Source organism: Nesoenas mayeri (genome assembly GCF_963082525.1).
Source record: "Nesoenas mayeri genome assembly, chromosome: 1".
Classification (NCBI taxonomy): Eukaryota; Metazoa; Chordata; class Aves; order Columbiformes; family Columbidae; genus Nesoenas; species Nesoenas mayeri.
Genome location: NC_137541.1, coordinates 61145009 through 61163107, shown reverse-complemented (window position 1 = coordinate 61163107; position 18099 = coordinate 61145009). Strand labels below are relative to the sequence as shown.

Genomic DNA, 18099 nt, shown 5'->3' with positions numbered 1-18099 from the left:
TTTGGCCTATGCTGCAGGTGAAAAATCTATCTTGAACTTCCTTAATTAGAACATTAGCCTCTATTTATGCATATAAGGTAATGAATATTCATCAGGCATGTTGATTAAGGTGATATTATTTGCATATTCTTTCTAGATTTTTAGACCTTTACCCTTAGGTATTCTAGTATGCAAGATATTTGTGTGGTGCCAAGGGAGATTTTGATTAGGTATTAGGGAGAAAAAAAAATCATAATGAAGGTGGTCAGATGTCAGAACAGGTGCTCAAAAGATGTCATGCACTTGCATTCTTGGAGATATTTAAAATTTGACTAGATAAGGCCTTGGGCAATGTGAGCTATCTTTGAACTTGATTTTTAACTTTGAAGTTTTTCCCCCTTTGTGTAGGGGATCGAGCCAGTTGACATGTAGAAGACCCTTCTAAGATAAATTATTCTTCTGCATTAGTTGGAGAATTATGTTCCTATATTTTTGGCATTAATATATTTATAGGCAGGCACAAATATGTAAGCAGTACTCTCATGGTTAGTATTACTCCAGAGGTAATGAAATAATCCTGTTGTGTATTGCAATACTTTCTAATGAAGTCTCTGCCTTCATTAATAAGATAGTTACTCATCATGAGTTCATTAACTAGTCAGCAGATCTGACTGCAAATCTGTCATAGCAGCTGGTCAAGGTAGAGCCTAATTTATCTTCCTACCTCCCTCCAGGACTTAGTTTGACCAGTTAATGCATGCTGAAACTGCAACAACAACCTTGCCTATATTAAGGTACCTCCAGATGATGTCTGATGGTTCATATGAAATGATTTTAAGAGACTGAGGGCAGCACACAAAGCTAAGGGCAATAATTTTTAAGTTGCACTAGCCTGAATGGCCAGGACTGGTTTCGAGGCTGCATAAAAATGCTAACATAATTTAACAATGACCTTTTCCAAGGGAGATAAGACTTAAAAAAATTAACACATATATATATGCAATTGTTTTGTGTAACCTGATCCTAGCCCTAACTATGATTATAGCCTCTGGAAATCTCACTGAAATGTTATGCTAAGAAAAAAAAAACTATAAACTTTCTCTGCTCTACAGATTTTCTGAAGATAATGTGAAACAATTAGAGGCTAAATGACCAAACTACATCTCCTGTCTTCTTGATATGGATATGCTTGCCCAATGAGGGAACAGTAACCAAGCCATGGGATTAAGGCAATCTCTCATACAGCAGGTAGTTTCTCATAATGAATAGCAAATACATGTAGTGAGTGCAGTTTGCAAGCCAGAGGCTAAGATTGTTTTTACTAGGAAATGTTTGTGTAGTAATTCTCAAAAAAGATTTGTAAAAATTAGAGCTAGCACAAAGGGTGAATTTTTGTGGAATAAATTGCCTGCTATGAACAGTTCATCCAGAGGTATCTACAACACAGAAGAAGAAAAAGCTGCCTGGAGGTAGCAAAGGCTCAGAACATCCATGTCAATCTTTTGAGGGAAGCTCATAATATCAAAAGCCTTGGCAGGAAACGTATTAAAACAAATACCAGCAGTAGAGCTGGATGCTTCTTAGAAATCAACATACGTACTACAGGAGAAGAATGGGTGCCACCTGGTTCCAGGTCCCTGCATGTTACAGAAAGCAAGGCGACTGTTGTGTCAGTGTGAGCTTGTTGTGAGGTCTGGAATAGGCACACCACAGTTCATCTGGAGCAAGTGAGCTGCTGGCTCCCTGTGTCTGTCTGAGATTTCTGATTGCTGCAAAGTGTCTTGGAGTGTACTTGTTACACATGTACCTGTGAGCCCTCTAGGTACCAAAGGTAACTTATTCACGGGCTTTGGGGTAATCTGCACCTGAGTCTTAAGGATGGTTTCACAATCTGGAGCCCAGAAAAGTTGGGGGGGTGTGTGTGTGTAAATGTGAAATCTTGTTGCCCTTATTGATGGGGCGGGGGGGCGTATAGTCAGATAACCCATGCTGGTAACTCATCTGTGTACCATCTTGGGCTGGATCTCAATTAATGTTACTTATACTTTCCTAACTGCTCTCATAGATGACCAGTTTCATGAAAGACCATATGAAGGATTACCTTCTGGTGCTAGCTCTCAAATGAGTTGGTCTGCATTATGCAGAAGACTAAACTATATGATTCCAATGACAGTGTAAATTCCTGAAACTTGACAACCACCTTTGTAAAACTCAGGCTGACCTCACAGGGCAGATGCCTCTGGCCACTTCTGAGATGTAAGTTTTGGGACTGATGTGACCCAATACCTTGATGACATTTTGAATTGTAATTCTATTTCTTAAATTAACCATGGGTGAAGACTATTTCTTGGAACAGTTTGGAAGTGTTGAAATACTATTACACTTAAAGGAGGGGTTGAGGGGCAGCTTGGGTCATGAAGAAAGTTACTGGCCCAAAAGTTCTGAAAAAGATTGCCTGTTTACCCACCAGACAAATAAAGTATGGACACCAGCAGTATGACCTTCCTTTTAATTTGTCTCAACCCTCTTCTGCCTAGAGTGGGAGAATGGTTCAACCACCCCCGGTGTTACCAGTTTAGAGCCTCTGCTGGGGTAGAACGTACAGCTCTAGTAATACAGTGAAAGCTGAGTTTCAACTAGCAGCTGAACTAACATCAGGATATTGGGATAGTTTTGAAAATTGAATAGAAAAGAATTGCACAGTGTTTACAGGTCATATTTCTGCTATTGCACACTTTCAGGATTTTCCTTGTAAGGAAGAGGAAATATAATAATAATGTGATAGTATGGAACTATGAGCAATATGGGAGGGGAACAGCGCATGTAACTGGATCAGTAAGAAGAGTGGCATGTTTGTTGTGAATATTAAGCTGCTCTGGATGAAGCTATCTCTAGTTTCCTTATTTCAATATTACTTGGTACCTGAACTTTGCTGGAACAGGGGGTTGCCAAACACAGAGTTACAACTGCTGAATCCCCTCTGAGGACCTGTGTTTCTGTGGGGATGCAATGAGGTTGTGGAGTCTCCTTCTCTGGAGACATTCAAAACCCGCCTGGACACCTTCCTGTGTAACCTCACCTAGGTGTTCTTGCTCCAGTGGGGGGATTGGACTAGATGGTCTTCTGAGGTCCCTTCCAATCCCTAACATTCTGTGATTTTGTGACAGTTTTGTTCTTCATGGTTCTAGTTTCATCTTCCTGATCTCTGTCCTAGCACTCTATTTGAAGATGTCAGACACTTTTCTTTAGTATTTTCAGCAAACATTTTCCTTTGATCAGAGGAACATGGTATATACTGCATCTTTCAGTGGTGAAGAACCCTCTTACTGTTTTTCTGTATAAATACTGTTCCCAGTTATTTGAGCAAAGTGCAGAGCTCAGCTGCAATTGCATTTGGTCTAAGTTAGTGTTGAAGGCTGGAGATGCTCCATAAACTGCAGTTACACTTTTGAGGATTAGGAAGGGAAAGGGATTTTTTTTGTTTGTGGAGGGGAAGTTCTTTTTTCTTTGTTTCTCTTGCATCTCTTCCTACTCCAAAGACTGGAGTGAACATAGCCATTCATCTGAGGGTAAGGATTTCTTAGGGTTTTTCTGAGAGGGCATTCCAGGAGAGTAGTAGTTCTGATCTTCACTGCAGTTGCTGCCTCTCCTCTACAAGGGGCCTCTAGGAACTGGATGTTTGAGAGCTTTTAATGTAGGTCTCCTGTGCGTGACGAGTAGGGAAACATCACAAAGTATGAAATTGTCACTGCTATACACTCATCATTTTCCTAATTCTTATTAGCAGGTCCAGGCAAATGAAAGCCTTTTTCTAAGTTTTAAAAGCTAGTTCTCACCTCTAGGTATATGCTGATACAGTCACATTTACTTAGCAGGGTCACTCCTCTACACCTGTGAGAGCAGGTTTAGATAAATGGTTTGTGTTTAAATGCTGAACAATCACAAACTGTCAGTTTGGGCCATGAAAAGCTTGAGGTTCCCAGTAAGGTCCTTCCTGCCTCTCTTATTGGCCATGTGCTCTCTTCAGCAGTTGCCGCTGGTCTAGAGTCTGAAGTGACTGAAGTGCTGGCAGCTAGTAGAGGGCAGCTCTGAAACACTCTGGACTACCTTCTCCTGAGTGTATTAAACCCAGCATTCACAGGAGAGTTTAATAGCCTAAAGCCAGAAGGGCACATTAGCTCATGCAAGCTGACTTCTGGTATATCATAGACCGTTACATTTCACCCATTTATCCCTTTATTGAGCCCAGTAACCTGGAGAAGACTGAACTATTTAGAGCCCTGTAACAAAAAAATAATTAGGATTACCCATTCTAACACTGCACCTATGTTTAATGCATCCAGGAGCAGCATCCTGTCTGACCTGGGGGTCTGTTGCCCTGTGTCAGACAAGCAGTGGGGGCAATTCCCAGGTACAAGTGAATTTGCTGTACTCTGCTCAGCCCTGTTGAGTGTAAGCAGTGGACAGCCCTGATATTTCAGAGACAAGTAAGGAAAAAAGGAGGACATATCTCACTGAAGAGCACTTTACCTTCTGGTCCCTACAAACCCTTGGAGTCATGAAGTTTGTTGGCTAATAGCTTGCTGTTTAGAGGTGGGAAGAATATTGAAATATGTTGCATGACTGGCAAGTCATCATGGAATTTACCATTAAAAAATCTGCCTGTACTTCAGGTATTATTGAATGATTGCCACTGCAGTTGTACTTAGTTCTAGACAGTCTTTAAACACACATTTAAGTTTCATTAAAGCTATGTGGATGTAAGCATAGGGCCAAAATTTTATATATGGTGAAGCGGTGACTTGAATTCAGACCATAATCTCTCTTTCTGCTTTATGCAGATAGTAAGATAGTGAACAGCTCACTGCATTAGTGTTTGCACTAAGAATAAAAAGTTTGATGGACCTTACTGGAAATTAGCTGCTTTGGAGTAAGAGGAGACACTTTCTGCTGATTACTTTAAGAAATTATAGCAAATGGAAAAGGATTTTTTTCTTCCCTCCTCCTGTATGCTTTTATTTTGAATCTTGGCTCTGTGTTCTTGCTTGTTGTTCTATATAAATCTTTTGTCTGTGTAGGTATCTGATATCGTAAAAATTATTTTCTGACAAATAAGCATCTTCCTTTTTCTTGCCAATGCTTCCGATCCATGAAAACAGCTGGAAAAAAAGGTGATAGGATAACCTATAAGAAGGCAGGGTTGTGATTTGGGGCTTTTTTTAAAGCTCTTTGCACACTAGCTGTCTTTTTTTAAATACTATTCTTGGTTTGAAACTTTAATTCTGGGCGTACATTTGGTGCCCAGATGGTGCAGACTCACACAGAAGCCCATCACGCTGTCAGGGCAGGCGGGATACATATGTAAATATTTTGCCTTTTTCCTCTATAATATTTGGCTTTGTCTAATCTAATTGCTGTCAAAGGCAGAATGTGAAGAATGCTTAAGAGGAGCAAACAACAAGGACCTCAAATGTTTGCATTGCACTAACTTTGGAAGATGCTAGTAGGCAGCAATGTAACTAATAATTTTGTTTCATGGGGTTTCTAGTTCATGCTGTGAATGCATGATATATCATCTAAGTTCATGCCAAGTAATATTTCACAACCTGAAGTAGAAACCTGTATTTCTAGTGGCATAAAAGCATGTTTTAACCCCTTGGAGCTGTAGATATAAGGCTAATGGCTTTGCCTTTTCAGTTTGGGCTGACAGTAAGTGTTCTCTACCTGCCTCTTGGTGTATAGCACTTTTTCTTATTTATAAAATTCATTGCTTCATTTAATTTATTCTATTGAGTGCCTGTCTTAATATATTTTTAATACATAAAAGCATTTCCAGCATAACTGCTTCTCTGACCAGTGGTAGCTAGTAGCAAATGGTGTGGCCAACCACATTAAGGATGCCTATTTAGTTATTAAAGGCCTGATCCAAAATACTGTAATATTAATGGAAAAAATTACTTTCTTGAGTGTTCAATCTGGCTGCTTAGTGAGATGGCCAAATAAAGCCAAGGTTAGTTGAGGATGCTGGCAAAATAGATGTAGGAAACCTCACTGTTCTTCTCAGTGTAAGAATGATTGCACTATCACGGATTTCTGGTCAGATGTGAAATTTGGCTAGGCTATAATTCATGGAAACCATCAGGCTATGCCAGAGCCATTCCTCTAAGGACATTAATCATGCAGAGAGTTGCCAGGAGATCAGGGTCTGGAGGTGTGATTATTGTAGATGAGAGAAAGTGGCTGTGAAAGGAGACTATAATAACATGACCAGAAGACAAACAGAAGCAGCATGTGCTGTTTTCCATGGAACATAGATGAAGTCCTGACTACAAGGGAAAAATGTTGCCTATTTCAGCCATTTGTGTGGCCATCTGAGGCTCATTATTCTGGGATGCCAATAAATTCTTTTTCTGACCCTGCCATGAAAGTGTCCAGGTACCTTCAAGAGACATAGCACAGCCTGTAACATATCCTTCTGCTTGTCTTGCTTCTTGGCTGTGGAATGGGGGTCAGAAAAATCGTTCACTATCTATATGTATTATTTTACCTATGTTGTTTTTTATTACTGAAGGAATCACAGAATCACAGAATGTTAGGGATTAGAAGGGACCTTGAAAGATTATCTAGTCCGATCTCCCCGCTGGAGCAGGAACACCTAGATGAGGTTACACAGGAAGGTGTCCAGGCGGGTTTTGAATGTCTCCAGAGGAGGAGACTCCACAACCCCCCTGGGCAGCCTGTTTTAGTGTTCTGTTAATCTCACTGTGAAGAAGTTTCTTCTCACATTTAAGTGGAACCTCCTGTGTTCCAGTTTATACCCATTGCCCCTTGTCTTATCATTGGTTGTCACTGAGAAGAGCATGGCTCCATCCTCATGACACTCACGCTTTATATATCTGTAAACATTAATGAGGTCAACCCTCAGTCTCCTCTTCTCCAAGCTAAAGAGACCCAGCTCCCTCAGCCTTTCCTCATAAGGGAGATGCTTCACTCCCTTAATCATCTTCGTTGCCCTGCTCTGGACTCTCTTGAGCAGCTCCCTGTCCTTCTTGAGCCCAGAACTGGACACAATATTCCAGGTGTGGTCTCACCAGGGCAGAGTAGAGAGGAAGGAGAACCTCTCTTGACCTAAGGAAAGATCAAAGATGTTTGCTTTGTGTATCTCTTGGAAAATGGACATTGAGGCACATTACTGCAGGACACACTAAGATGGGAATTTGCAGTTTCTTACCAGTAAATGCTGGTATACGTGTTGCTACTTCACGGCTCGGAGAAAAGAAATGAAAGAAGTGGTGATTTGCCACATTCCTATCTGGTGGTGAAAGTAGACATTCTGGTGGCTACTGTGGGGCCTTTGGCATATCAAATTTGGATGTGAGCTCACTCTACAGGTAGCTTGTGCCTGTCACAGGCCAAAGATAGCATTGTCTGTCACAGTGGATTGATGGTTGGGATTGCTCTGCTCCTAGGCTTTGCTTTGGGTTGTCAAGCCCATCTGATCTACAGCTGGGAGGACGTGTTGCATTGATTTAACAGCACTTTGTCTTCTGCATTTTGCCTTTCTCAGGAGCAATTGAGCGGTGCACATACATCAAGTACCACTACTCCTCAGCGACCATTCCCAAGAACCTCACCTACAACATCACCAAGACGATCCGCCAGGATGAGTGGCACGCCTTGCGTAAGTGTCGCTGGCTTTCTTCTCCGTTCTCCTCACATACAGACTAAGGAAAGTACTCGCTGATAAATGAGAACAGATGCTTTGACTGGCAACCTACTCAGAGACCTCTTCTCACATACAGTTTGTTTTTGTAGCAGACTGATCGATCTGTTCTTAGGACCTACATCTCTGTTGCTACCGCTGACTGGAAATTCTGCTGAGGCATGAAAACGTGGCAGCAGGGAAGAGGCATTCGTATGCAGAGATTAATACTGAGTTAAATACAAAAATGAATAACAAAATCAATGCCCTATTTTTTAATTCAGTAGAATGCTCTGTACGTGAGCATATTCTAATGCAGCTCATGCTGCTGCTGAGTTCCCTGCTTCCAGCAGAATTCATTGCTGGCTTTTAACGTAGAATATGTCCTGCTGCCTGCAGCTCCTGGGTGAGTGTGGCATCACTCTCCTTTGGAGATCTAGAAAGAGAAATGCTGCACCCTTTAAGGCACAGGGAAGGAGCTTAGCCCTCAGTGATAATTGTAGCCAGTGGTCACCAACTTGTAACATTTGCTGAAGCAACAAGATCTGACAGGGATGGAATTGCCTTGAGATGTATTGGCTGGCCTTAAAGCTTTTATCTTATCTTGGAGATGGAAAAGGGTTTTTACTAATAAGATGGAAGAGGCAGGATTTTACAAGGAAGGATTCCACTGCAACTTGCTCTTGTTGCTACACTGTCATGGGAACTGATGAGTGTCCTGAATTCCTCTGTCTTAATGGAAGAAGTTAACAGCTCCTTGAAGATGACAGGGGTGGAGGGATGCTGATTCTGATTGAAAAACTTGGAAAGGTGGCAGTGAGTAGCTTCTGTCCAGGCTGTGTTGGTTTGAGAAATATGTAAGACCTGTGGTGCTCCTCAGACTTTCGGTCCTTATTTAACTCCTACCTTATGTGGCTGCATTGGGAGGGTCCTTTTAAGCTCTGGGGAGGAGGTGTAATAATTGATTTCCTGCATTGGTAAGGTCAGGCCTGGTTTGAGACTCATTGGTGCTTGTAGGCCTGTCTGGTCAAATCCCGTAAAATGTTAAGAAAGTTCTAGAGGGTCTTACTAATTTTCTTTTTTGTTTAAATATGTCTCTGTGTGGATAAATATGCCTTTTTCTTTGCCATGTCACAGTAAAATAATATTGAACTCTTACCTCCCAGGTTGTAAGAGGTGGGTCTTGCATGATACTGTGCTGTGTTAATTTGTCCCTAAAATCAGAAGATCAGGTAGTTCAGTTCCCTTCAGGTTTTCTTCTACCACCTGCCATCTCTGCTAATATTGTTCATTTGTGGGCAAAAAGAAACACACACTCCACCCAAGACATCTTCTGTTAGGGTTCACAGGGTTCATGTAGGAATAATTGTCTTAAAGAAGTTCCTCTTTCTCTCAGCAATGGGGCAAGTAAAAGGTTATTGTGAAGTTCTGTTTGTATGCTCCCCTGCCCCCCCCCCCCCCCCCCAGCTTAAACATCTACTAATATACCTGGCAACGTAAGACACTTGTGTGCATTCCTTGGTGGTATCAGCAAGTTCCTGAGCCTGGTGTGTTGGCAGCTAATGGGAGCCTTCAGTGAGGGCGTGTGGCAGCTGAGACACACCATGCTCACACATTTATGTTTCTGATTTAGTCCAAGTCACTTTCAGGATGAGGCTGCTTGCCCCTTCCCTGAGGAAGGGGACACAGTGTCTAGGTGTGGAAGTGTGTTTCTGACCCAGATGTTCTTGTTAGTTCAAGAATTGGGTAAGTGCAGGCAGATGTAGATAGAATTGAAGTTTGAATCTCCCTACCTAAAGGCAGGAAAGGAAAGAAATGCTTTGAAACTCTCTCTACTCTAGAGTAGTTAGGTGCAATGGTGAGTGTGTGTTAGACACTGAAGGATCTGGGGGTCACTGCATTTAAGAATGAATTGAACTGATATGACTACTTCTTGTGTAGGAACAGTGACCTTGCTGTTTTTCTGTAAAACATCTGTTTTAAAAGCCAAGGACAATAGCAATTTTTTCAAATTGTGATTTTGTTGAGGGGGATGTTGTCCCTTTAGAAAATATTTGCAGTAAAGTAGACATAAAGTGGAGTGATACTCTAAGTCCCTTCAGAAAGTGCCTGTCATTTTAGTTCCTGCTGTAACAGATGACCTGATTCTGTATCTCTGGACCAGCTTCATCCAAGGTACAGTTACTTCAGCTCACCACTGCTCATCCTGAGGCAGAATAGCATTTCCAATTCAACCTGGCCATTATTTTCCTCTGAACAATTATCTGTTCAGAATTTCCCTTTCGCTGAGTGTTGTGACAAGCAGTGAAGGAGCAGGGCCCAGGCCTGTTGTTCCTTATGTGCTTTCCATGGGTAGTTTCTCAGATCTGTAGCATAAGATGGAAGGAAGAAGAAAAACAAATAAAAACATCAAAAAAACCCAAACCAAAACAACTGAAAAACCCCAAAACAACAAAAAAACGCAAACCAAAACAAAAACCAATCAACCAACACACAACATCCCCCAATTTCCTGATGAAACACTGAGGCAAAATAGCATCCTGGAGAATTTCAGAAGAACTGGGAAGGTGAAACCAGAGTGTCTATTCACACTACTAAAGAAAATGTCTATTCCAGGCTAAAGCCACTGCTGTCCTTTGATATATCTGTATTTCAATAGAGGTTATTTTCCTTTCCAGGTGCATGGGCAGTAAACTGTGGGCCTGGGAGGGAAATCTGCTGCTTTGCCTGCATACTGGGTGAGGGAGCAGAAGAGAGAGGGCTCCAGCCATGCCCAGCAAACAGCTTTTTGTTTTGGACTGGCATACAGGATTGATGCTCCAGCATTTTCTCTTGAATTGCAGGAGCTGGTGGGCAAGTGGCAATTAATTTGAGACTGAGGACCCCATGGCACTGGTCAGTGCAGAAAGCAGAAATTCCTCTAGCTGTGCTGTCAGCTACGCTAGCAGAACCCAGGGGAGCAGCTAGACCTGGAGAAATGGTTGTAGCTGACTTTACAATTTTTGGTTTTATCTTTTTTTCATCCTGTTTGACATTTTCAAGATGGAACCTTTGCTTCAAATTGATTGCCTATGGCAGCACAAGCCGGGGAAATAGGACTTCACTTCCCTGCAATCGCTTCCTCTCAACTGTCTTTGGTTAAACAGGGATGGAGGGAAGGATGATTGTAGTATTGCCAGCTCTTGCCTGTCAGGAGATAAATATTCATTTAATTAAACAATACAAGTGTCTATATGAGTGAAAAAGGGAAGGAAAGCTGTGTCTAACAACTCTGAGTGTAACTGTTTCTATATGGAAGATGCTGGTTTCATGATATGATGGAGTCACTATTAAGTATTTACCCTGTCACATTTTGGTCCCAGTCTTGTGCAGAGTCTTGGTCCATAGTTCTGGCTTCTGAAAAACTCCAGCAGCATCACTGATGCTTTTAGAAAGGGACACACATATTATCAGAACAAAATTTTCCCAAAATCTGTGTAGTTTTTACAGATTTGCATATTCAGTTCCGTGTTTTATGTTCTTGTAGGTCCACTTTCACTGTCCTACAAATTTGTGTTCACAAAACACGAGTAAAGTGATTATGGCAGTGAGGATCTGAGCTGTGGAATATGGTGCAGTCATTGGAAGTGAATGGAATAAGCACTTTAACTGAATGCTTGTACTTTAAGAAAGTTGACCATAAAAAGGAGGCTATGTTGATGCTATGTTGTTGTTGTTTGTTGTTTTTTTTTTTCCTCTTGTCCCAAAATGTCAGGAAATCATTGCATATTATGGGAAAGAAGGTGAAAGGCTGTGTTTGCTTTGAAAATGATAGTACCACCAAGGCAATGAAGGAATTTGGCATGAAGGGGTTTGGCATCTTTCAGGAACTGACAGTGCTGTTCTTTAAAGCTGCTGTGAGGCATAAGGCACTCAAAGCCCAGGGAGTATTTGGTCTACTTGTTTATTCCTTGGAGCAAAACAGAAACCTGTTAGGCTGGTACTGTTTTATACCATCAGAAGGACTGTAGGAAGGTTTGGTTTTGTGTGGTAGGGTGTATTTTTGTGTTGTTGTTGTGGGTTTGATTTGTTTATTTGTTTCAGTTTGGTGTTTTTGTGTGGGTTTTTTTGTGGGGGGTGGTGATGGTGTTTTTCTTCTTTAAATAGGCTATAGACAATCCAGGCTCTAAATTGATTTTCTGCTGCAGTCTTTAACAGACAACTGTTTTCAGAAAAATGGTAACCACACCATAGAAGATGGATGCAAGGAGGAATTTCTAAGTATGCTTAAGCCAGCTATCTATATTTAATTGTCTTGATGGGAGAGTTAGGATTAGAAACTTACATTGAGGAAGCCAAACAGTGCAAAAAAAGAGAGGAGGGTACAGATAAGAGAAGGATTGTCTTCATACTTCCTTAGAGCCAGTCTAGGATGATGTGTTATTTTTACCTCTAGATGCTTTTATTTAGACCTTATGCTTCCTCACTCATTTTTACCTTTGAACGTGTATTTGCCTTGGGATTTCTGTGTAAACATTCCTTGAATGATTTCAATAACAACTGTGCAGGTACTGCAGGTTTGTAGGTTGGCATACTGTGGGCTCAGACCTGCCTGGAGACTCTCAGGGCTTATGCTTGTGGGTTGCTCTGCAGTCTTCCTCACTGTTGTCTCAGCAAGAGAAAGGTAAAATGGGGCTTTTACAAGGCCACCTTCTCTCCAAGGCACATGAAGAAAGTGTTATGGCTATACAACACTGCAAGCAAGCAATTTGCTGATGTATGTTCTTGAAGACTGAGTTTTCTTTTTCTCTCAAAGAATGAGTCAAACCACTGCTTCTTGCTGTTCTCCTGCTGTGGTAGCTGAAATGGGACCAATGTTCTGTGGAACTCAGAGCCTTTGTACGGCAGAGATCCCAATGGCTTGAGCTATATCGTGTGGAATTCTCCGCATCAGAAGACAGATGAAAAATTCTTCCTTCTCTCCAAAAGATTTTATTTTGCTGACTCACAGAGCCTATCATGCGAGGTAGATAGCTGGGTCTTTAAGTTTATTTTTCCTTCCTCCCTATATATGACAAACCTGAATTTGTGCTTTGGATTAAACATGGCCGCAAAAGAGGGCATTTCTGTTTGTCTGCTGTTCTCCAGTTGGCTGTTGCTGCCTAGGCCTGTTTTCTACAGAAGCTGTGTTTTGTGTCCAGGAACATGGATAGTGCTGCATCTGGGCAGAAAGTGGCTGGAATTGCTATGGAAACTGATCTCATCCTGCAGAGCTTAGAAATTGTCACCAGACTGCTTTAGAGAGAACCGGTTCACAAAGAGGTAGCTAGTGCTTCCTGATAAATATTTAGAATTTCCTTGTGTTTTTTGGAAGTGCTCCTTTTCAGGTACTGTGGGATCTCCTTTGCCTGTCTCCTACCTGCCCCCACTTTTACTGTGGGACCACAGGATATGGGCTTTGAATATAGAGCATTGGCATGGGGAGCTACATTTTCAGAAGAGGAACCATAATGCCTTGTGTTAATTGGAATGATAATGCTTGTCTGCACTGTTGAAAACTGCAATAATCCTGTATTTGTGGTGGTTAAAAGCCGTTTGCATAAAAAATGAATAGTAAAGTTAAAAGTAATAGCCTGGCACATTTTGAGATGAGCAAGTATTGGGGTAAATGATGGATTTCTACAGGATGTGGAGAGTGGTAATTTTAATTCATATAGCATCTATGCTGAAAGCTGAATGGATTTTATCAGCCTTAATGGTCTGAACTTTGCAGGAGATTAAAGATTCCTCATTTAGGCCTGCAAAGCACACAAATGCCTCTTTATAAACAGTAAAACTACTGAGAGCGGCTCAAAAAATCTCCTTTTGTGGAGGTCAGTTACAGTACTGATGGCAGTGACATCAGTTAGCACTCTGGAAAAGATGGTAATGTCTATATTTTTAATTTCTACAGGCTTCCCAAGCCTTCTCATTCCATGGAACAAGATGTAGAGGTTTGTACAGAAGCTCAGTTGATAGCTTGGCAATGCATTAGTAACACCAGTAGGCTCATGGGCTTGACCCTGTCCGCTTTTATAAGCAACAATAAATATTTCATTGTTGTATCTGTATTAAGTGCTGACCTTAGAGAATTTTTGCACTTTTTTTTTTTCCTATCTACTACTGAAAGCAGTGTTGGAAATAAATAGGCAGCATCCCACTTTTCTTGCTCCTTTCTTCCACTCTCTCTCCCATAATCCCTTGGGTGTCCTTCCATTCCTGTCTTCCTCTACAAGGAAATGCTGTTTTATTTTTAATTAGCTACCTTGACCCCCAGATGGAGGTATACCCTGAAGTAAGACACCGTCCTGCTGGTCAGTGCCATTTGGCTGACAATATGATGTCATTCCTTAATGCATTGGTTATGAAAGCAGATGGGGCAGCCATCCTGGAGGTTCGGCAGGTGCTCATATGCCTGGAGGTCTAGTGTTGTTGGATCCCCATCATATTCATCATTCCTGTAGCTAATGACCAGGTGGTAGTGACAGATGACCTCATTCCCCCCTCTCTCTCTGCTGTAGGGTTTTCTTTGTATCCTGCTATTTCAAGCTAAGATAGAAAAATGGTGAGGTTTTTTGGCATCAAAATCTAAGACCTATTTTGAAATCTCTAAGGGATTTTGTTGCCTTCTGCTAGGCTTCCTCTTAGGATTTGCTAATATGGCTGTGACCTTAATACCTACACTAGTGAATAGCTTCCCCAACTGCATACTACTTTTTATTTCCTGTACTACCTTTACTTCTTGGAGACAGAAGAGCAGGGAAGGAGTAAGAAAGATGGTCAGTACATCTCTGTGTTGAGTTGACAAGGGTGTCTAAGTAGAAAAAATAACCAAGATTTGGAAAGGGAGGAAATAAGGACAAGGAAAGGGGTGAAACTTTACGTTGGTGAATTGGGAGAGCAGGGACAGGGAAGTACTGAACACTGAGACAGGGATAAATGCTGTAGGTGGGGGATTGGAACAATGTGAAAGGGAAGGTGCAAAAATGACCAAGCTTTGTGTTGGAGGTGAGTGGGGAACAAACAGGGAAGGATCCACCCCAAAGCCCTGTTTTAACTGTGTAGGTCAGGAGTCTTGCTGTACATCTGCTGTTAAAACACCTGTGACACACTGGCAGAGAGGAAGTTCCATCCCGCTCCCTCAGATAGCAGGCTCTTCTACCAGCTCACGTAACTGGGGGTTCAGAGGTGAATCAGAAGAGCCTTATTCTGCTGATGAACTGCTCTCTGCTCTTCTAAATCACTAAGAAAACTCACAATAGAATTCCTGGTTTTGCAGGGGTTTCTTTGTTGTTGTTGTTGTAAATTCAAGAATGTAAAATAAAATCAGATGAGTATTTAAAAAGTTGCAAACACAAGCATGTAAAGCTAGGAGATGACACAGTTCAGCCTGCGTACTTGGCTTTAATTTATCTCCTCTGAGCACACTCATTATCAAGTCTTTAATTACTGTAATCACATACTATGTTTTCCACAGGACTTCTGCCTTGTTCCATATATTTGGGATATTCTGTTTCCATTCAATGGTATCTTCAATGTTTGGTTTATTTTTCATTGCTTAATGTATGGTTGCTGGCCTTTTTATTGCAGAATACATAACTCCTAATCCAAGGAGAGATTTAACCGCTTTGAGCTTTGTCATGTTTCTAATTATTATGCTGAAGCATGGCATGTGAAGATAAATATAGTCATATCTAATAAACTTCTGACCTGGGTTATAACTTCTATTTTAGGCCTGGCAGTCAAAGTTAACTGGTTCAGGTTTTTTGTGTGTCCAGTTGGAGATGATGAAGACTTGGGTTTTAGAGTACTTAGCATTAAACAGCCTTTTTTATGTTCAGAGCACAGCTCCCTTTGACTTCCAGAGCAACTATGAGTGATCCACACGCTGTAAATCAGACTTCAAATGGTCACCCAGCTCACACTGGGTCGTGGTAAATGAGGCAAACATGGCTAGGAACCACCTTGAAAGATATTTCTTAGGCTAACTGACTTATTTCCAAGGACTTTTGGGGTAAAGGTAGAGGAAAGTCCTAGTGTGAAAGGGAGGAGCTGTATGTCAGCTGACTGATCTCTAGCTCTTAGCTAGAGGGTGATGTGAGTTCTCACCTCTCACACCGACCTCTTCAAAGGGTCACATTTCCTAACTTTGGCATGCTTGACTTGTCAGCCTTTGTAATGTTTTGATATTTTTTGTTTGCTTTTGTTTTTTTGTTAAGTGCGGGCACTTGGATTCTGCTTACCCTAGGAAATGTTTCATGTTGTCTCTCACTGTTGTATTGGAAAAAAGAAGACATGTTTTTACCTTCATAACTCAAAAGAGTCTTAAGGTATTTATGGAGCTGTTCTGAGTGCAGGAAAATTGAGAGCACACCCCCTCTAGCCCTAGTGGTGATTTTTTTACAAAGGAGTATTGGAGACAATTTGCCTTTTGCAGTGTGGAGATGTTGACAGGTAAAACATACCATCGTTTATAATTTTCAGTCATTCAGCCAGTCAAAATATAGCTTTATTAATATTCATAAAGAGCTCTCTGTTTCCTTTCTCTCCCTCTTGAGAGACACAGAGAGGGAGAGGGGTGTTTTTCTATGTCTCTTGGCAAATCAAGAATGATGCCTCCTGCATTCTTAGGGTGAGAACACAGGAAAGAACAAACAGGATGATCTAATAGGTCTTTTCCATCTCTGACTTCTATAATTTTTGATTTATATACCAATTTAATGCCTGGTTTATGATGATTTATATCGCAGTTTATTTATACCCCAGTCTGATGCCCCACCCCACGCTGTTAGCAAGATGAAAGCCAAACGGTTAAATATTTCAAGGTGATAATGTGCCACATGCTACACACAGGGTTAGTAATGAGAAGTGCGTACTTCCTTGCTTCAGTCCTAGAAGAAAGACTGAAGGGGTAGATTTTGGAAATGAGATTGTGATGTGTTCACAAAGCCAAGCACCATCCACAAGGAAACATCACAGCAGCCAGTATGAGAGAGATGCCAACAAACTTAGAATCAAACAACCTGGCTTTGACCCTGACAGAAGCTGCAGGCTGAAACGTGTAGGTGATATTTATATGTTGATAGCTACTGGGCAGTGGTTGCCATTTTAATTACTGTTTTGCAGTGATGCTCTTTTTACATTGAATTACAGAATAAACCTGATCCACATGTACTACCAGGACATCCTCCTACTTGCTACTTTGAAAAGGTCTAAAACGCGTGAGTATTAATGTGTAAAAATGATAATGCAGCTTTACATCCTCAGATTGTTATATTGTTAGCTGGGCCATGATGATTTTGGCCACATTGCCGGAGGTGGATGTAGTTCTGGCCCAGGAAGGCTGGATGAAGCTGGAGCATTTGTCTTAGGGCCCATCCCAAGACTCCTTAATTGGCTGGGTGAATCACAGTTTAACTGTTGAATTATTCCCTGCCCACCTCCAGGAACTGATTGCACAGTTGGTGAGGGAATAGGAAATCAGGAATATAAATCTACTGCAGGTATCTTCTGTGGGACTTCAAAGTTCAGTCTTGCAAATCTCATCTGGCTGCTCTGGATGTAGGTTATATTTAATGGAGATTGAGCCTGTGTGTCCCTCTGCATCACTGGAATTATGACAGCTAATTTGAGTCTATCTGCCACTGGTGTGTGCAGTTAATCAATATCTCTTTCATAAATACAAACTCTTATCTGTGCCTCCATCAGCTTTGCTTCTTCTGGCTTGCCTTTACATCCCTGTTTCTTTTGGGTTTTTTTCCCCCAAAACTTGATTCTTATCTAGATATTCTGAGTGAAGGAAATCAATGGAAGAATATCACTTACTGACCTAAGAGGTGCTTCTTTGCCATACACAACTAAGGCTGTAAATAATTCAGAAGGTTCCCTGTATTTTCTTTCTTCCCATAAGATTTGGTTTATGAAAATTTTATGGGAGCGGGACATAGAGGTGGCTGAATTACTGGTTTTATCTGATACAATCTTTGGCAATGCATTAGGTTGGTACCAGCTGCTCTTCACTCACCATCATAGACACATACTAAATCAGTCTTCTTTGTACAATCCATTTTGCAGCATGTTATAATCACATATTTGAGCATGATGTAATGCCATTCTGTACAACCTGCTCTCGTGCCTGATTGTGTTGCCATAGGAAGATAAGTGTTAACCTGCCAAGGCAAGGCTTAATTTCAAGGCTTAATCTCTTTTCCCAGTGTTGAGAGGAAGTCAGTAATAGCATGAATCCATATACACAAAAATGCTAATCAGAAGGGAGCAGTAATATGGGGACTAAGAGTTTAGTTCTGCCTTTATTTATACCACAATAATCATTTTACTGAAACAAGAATAGATATTCTGAGATAAAGAGTGTGAAATCAGCATCTGCAAAATATTCAATA

The 18099-nt window shown here is 41.2% G+C and overlaps 1 protein-coding gene across 1 annotated transcript in view; it reads left to right on the top strand.

Moving 5' to 3' along the window:
• The window catches only part of TMEM178B (transmembrane protein 178B), a gene marked incomplete at both ends in the record, with an annotated part of 225450 nt that overhangs the window by 55120 nt on the left and 152231 nt on the right, over positions 1-18099 (top strand). Inside the window, one exon of the mRNA XM_080346529.1 lies at positions 7547-7660. Coding sequence (XP_080202655.1) covers positions 7547-7660 — 114 coding nt within the window. The remainder of the gene's footprint in view (positions 1-7546; positions 7661-18099) is intronic.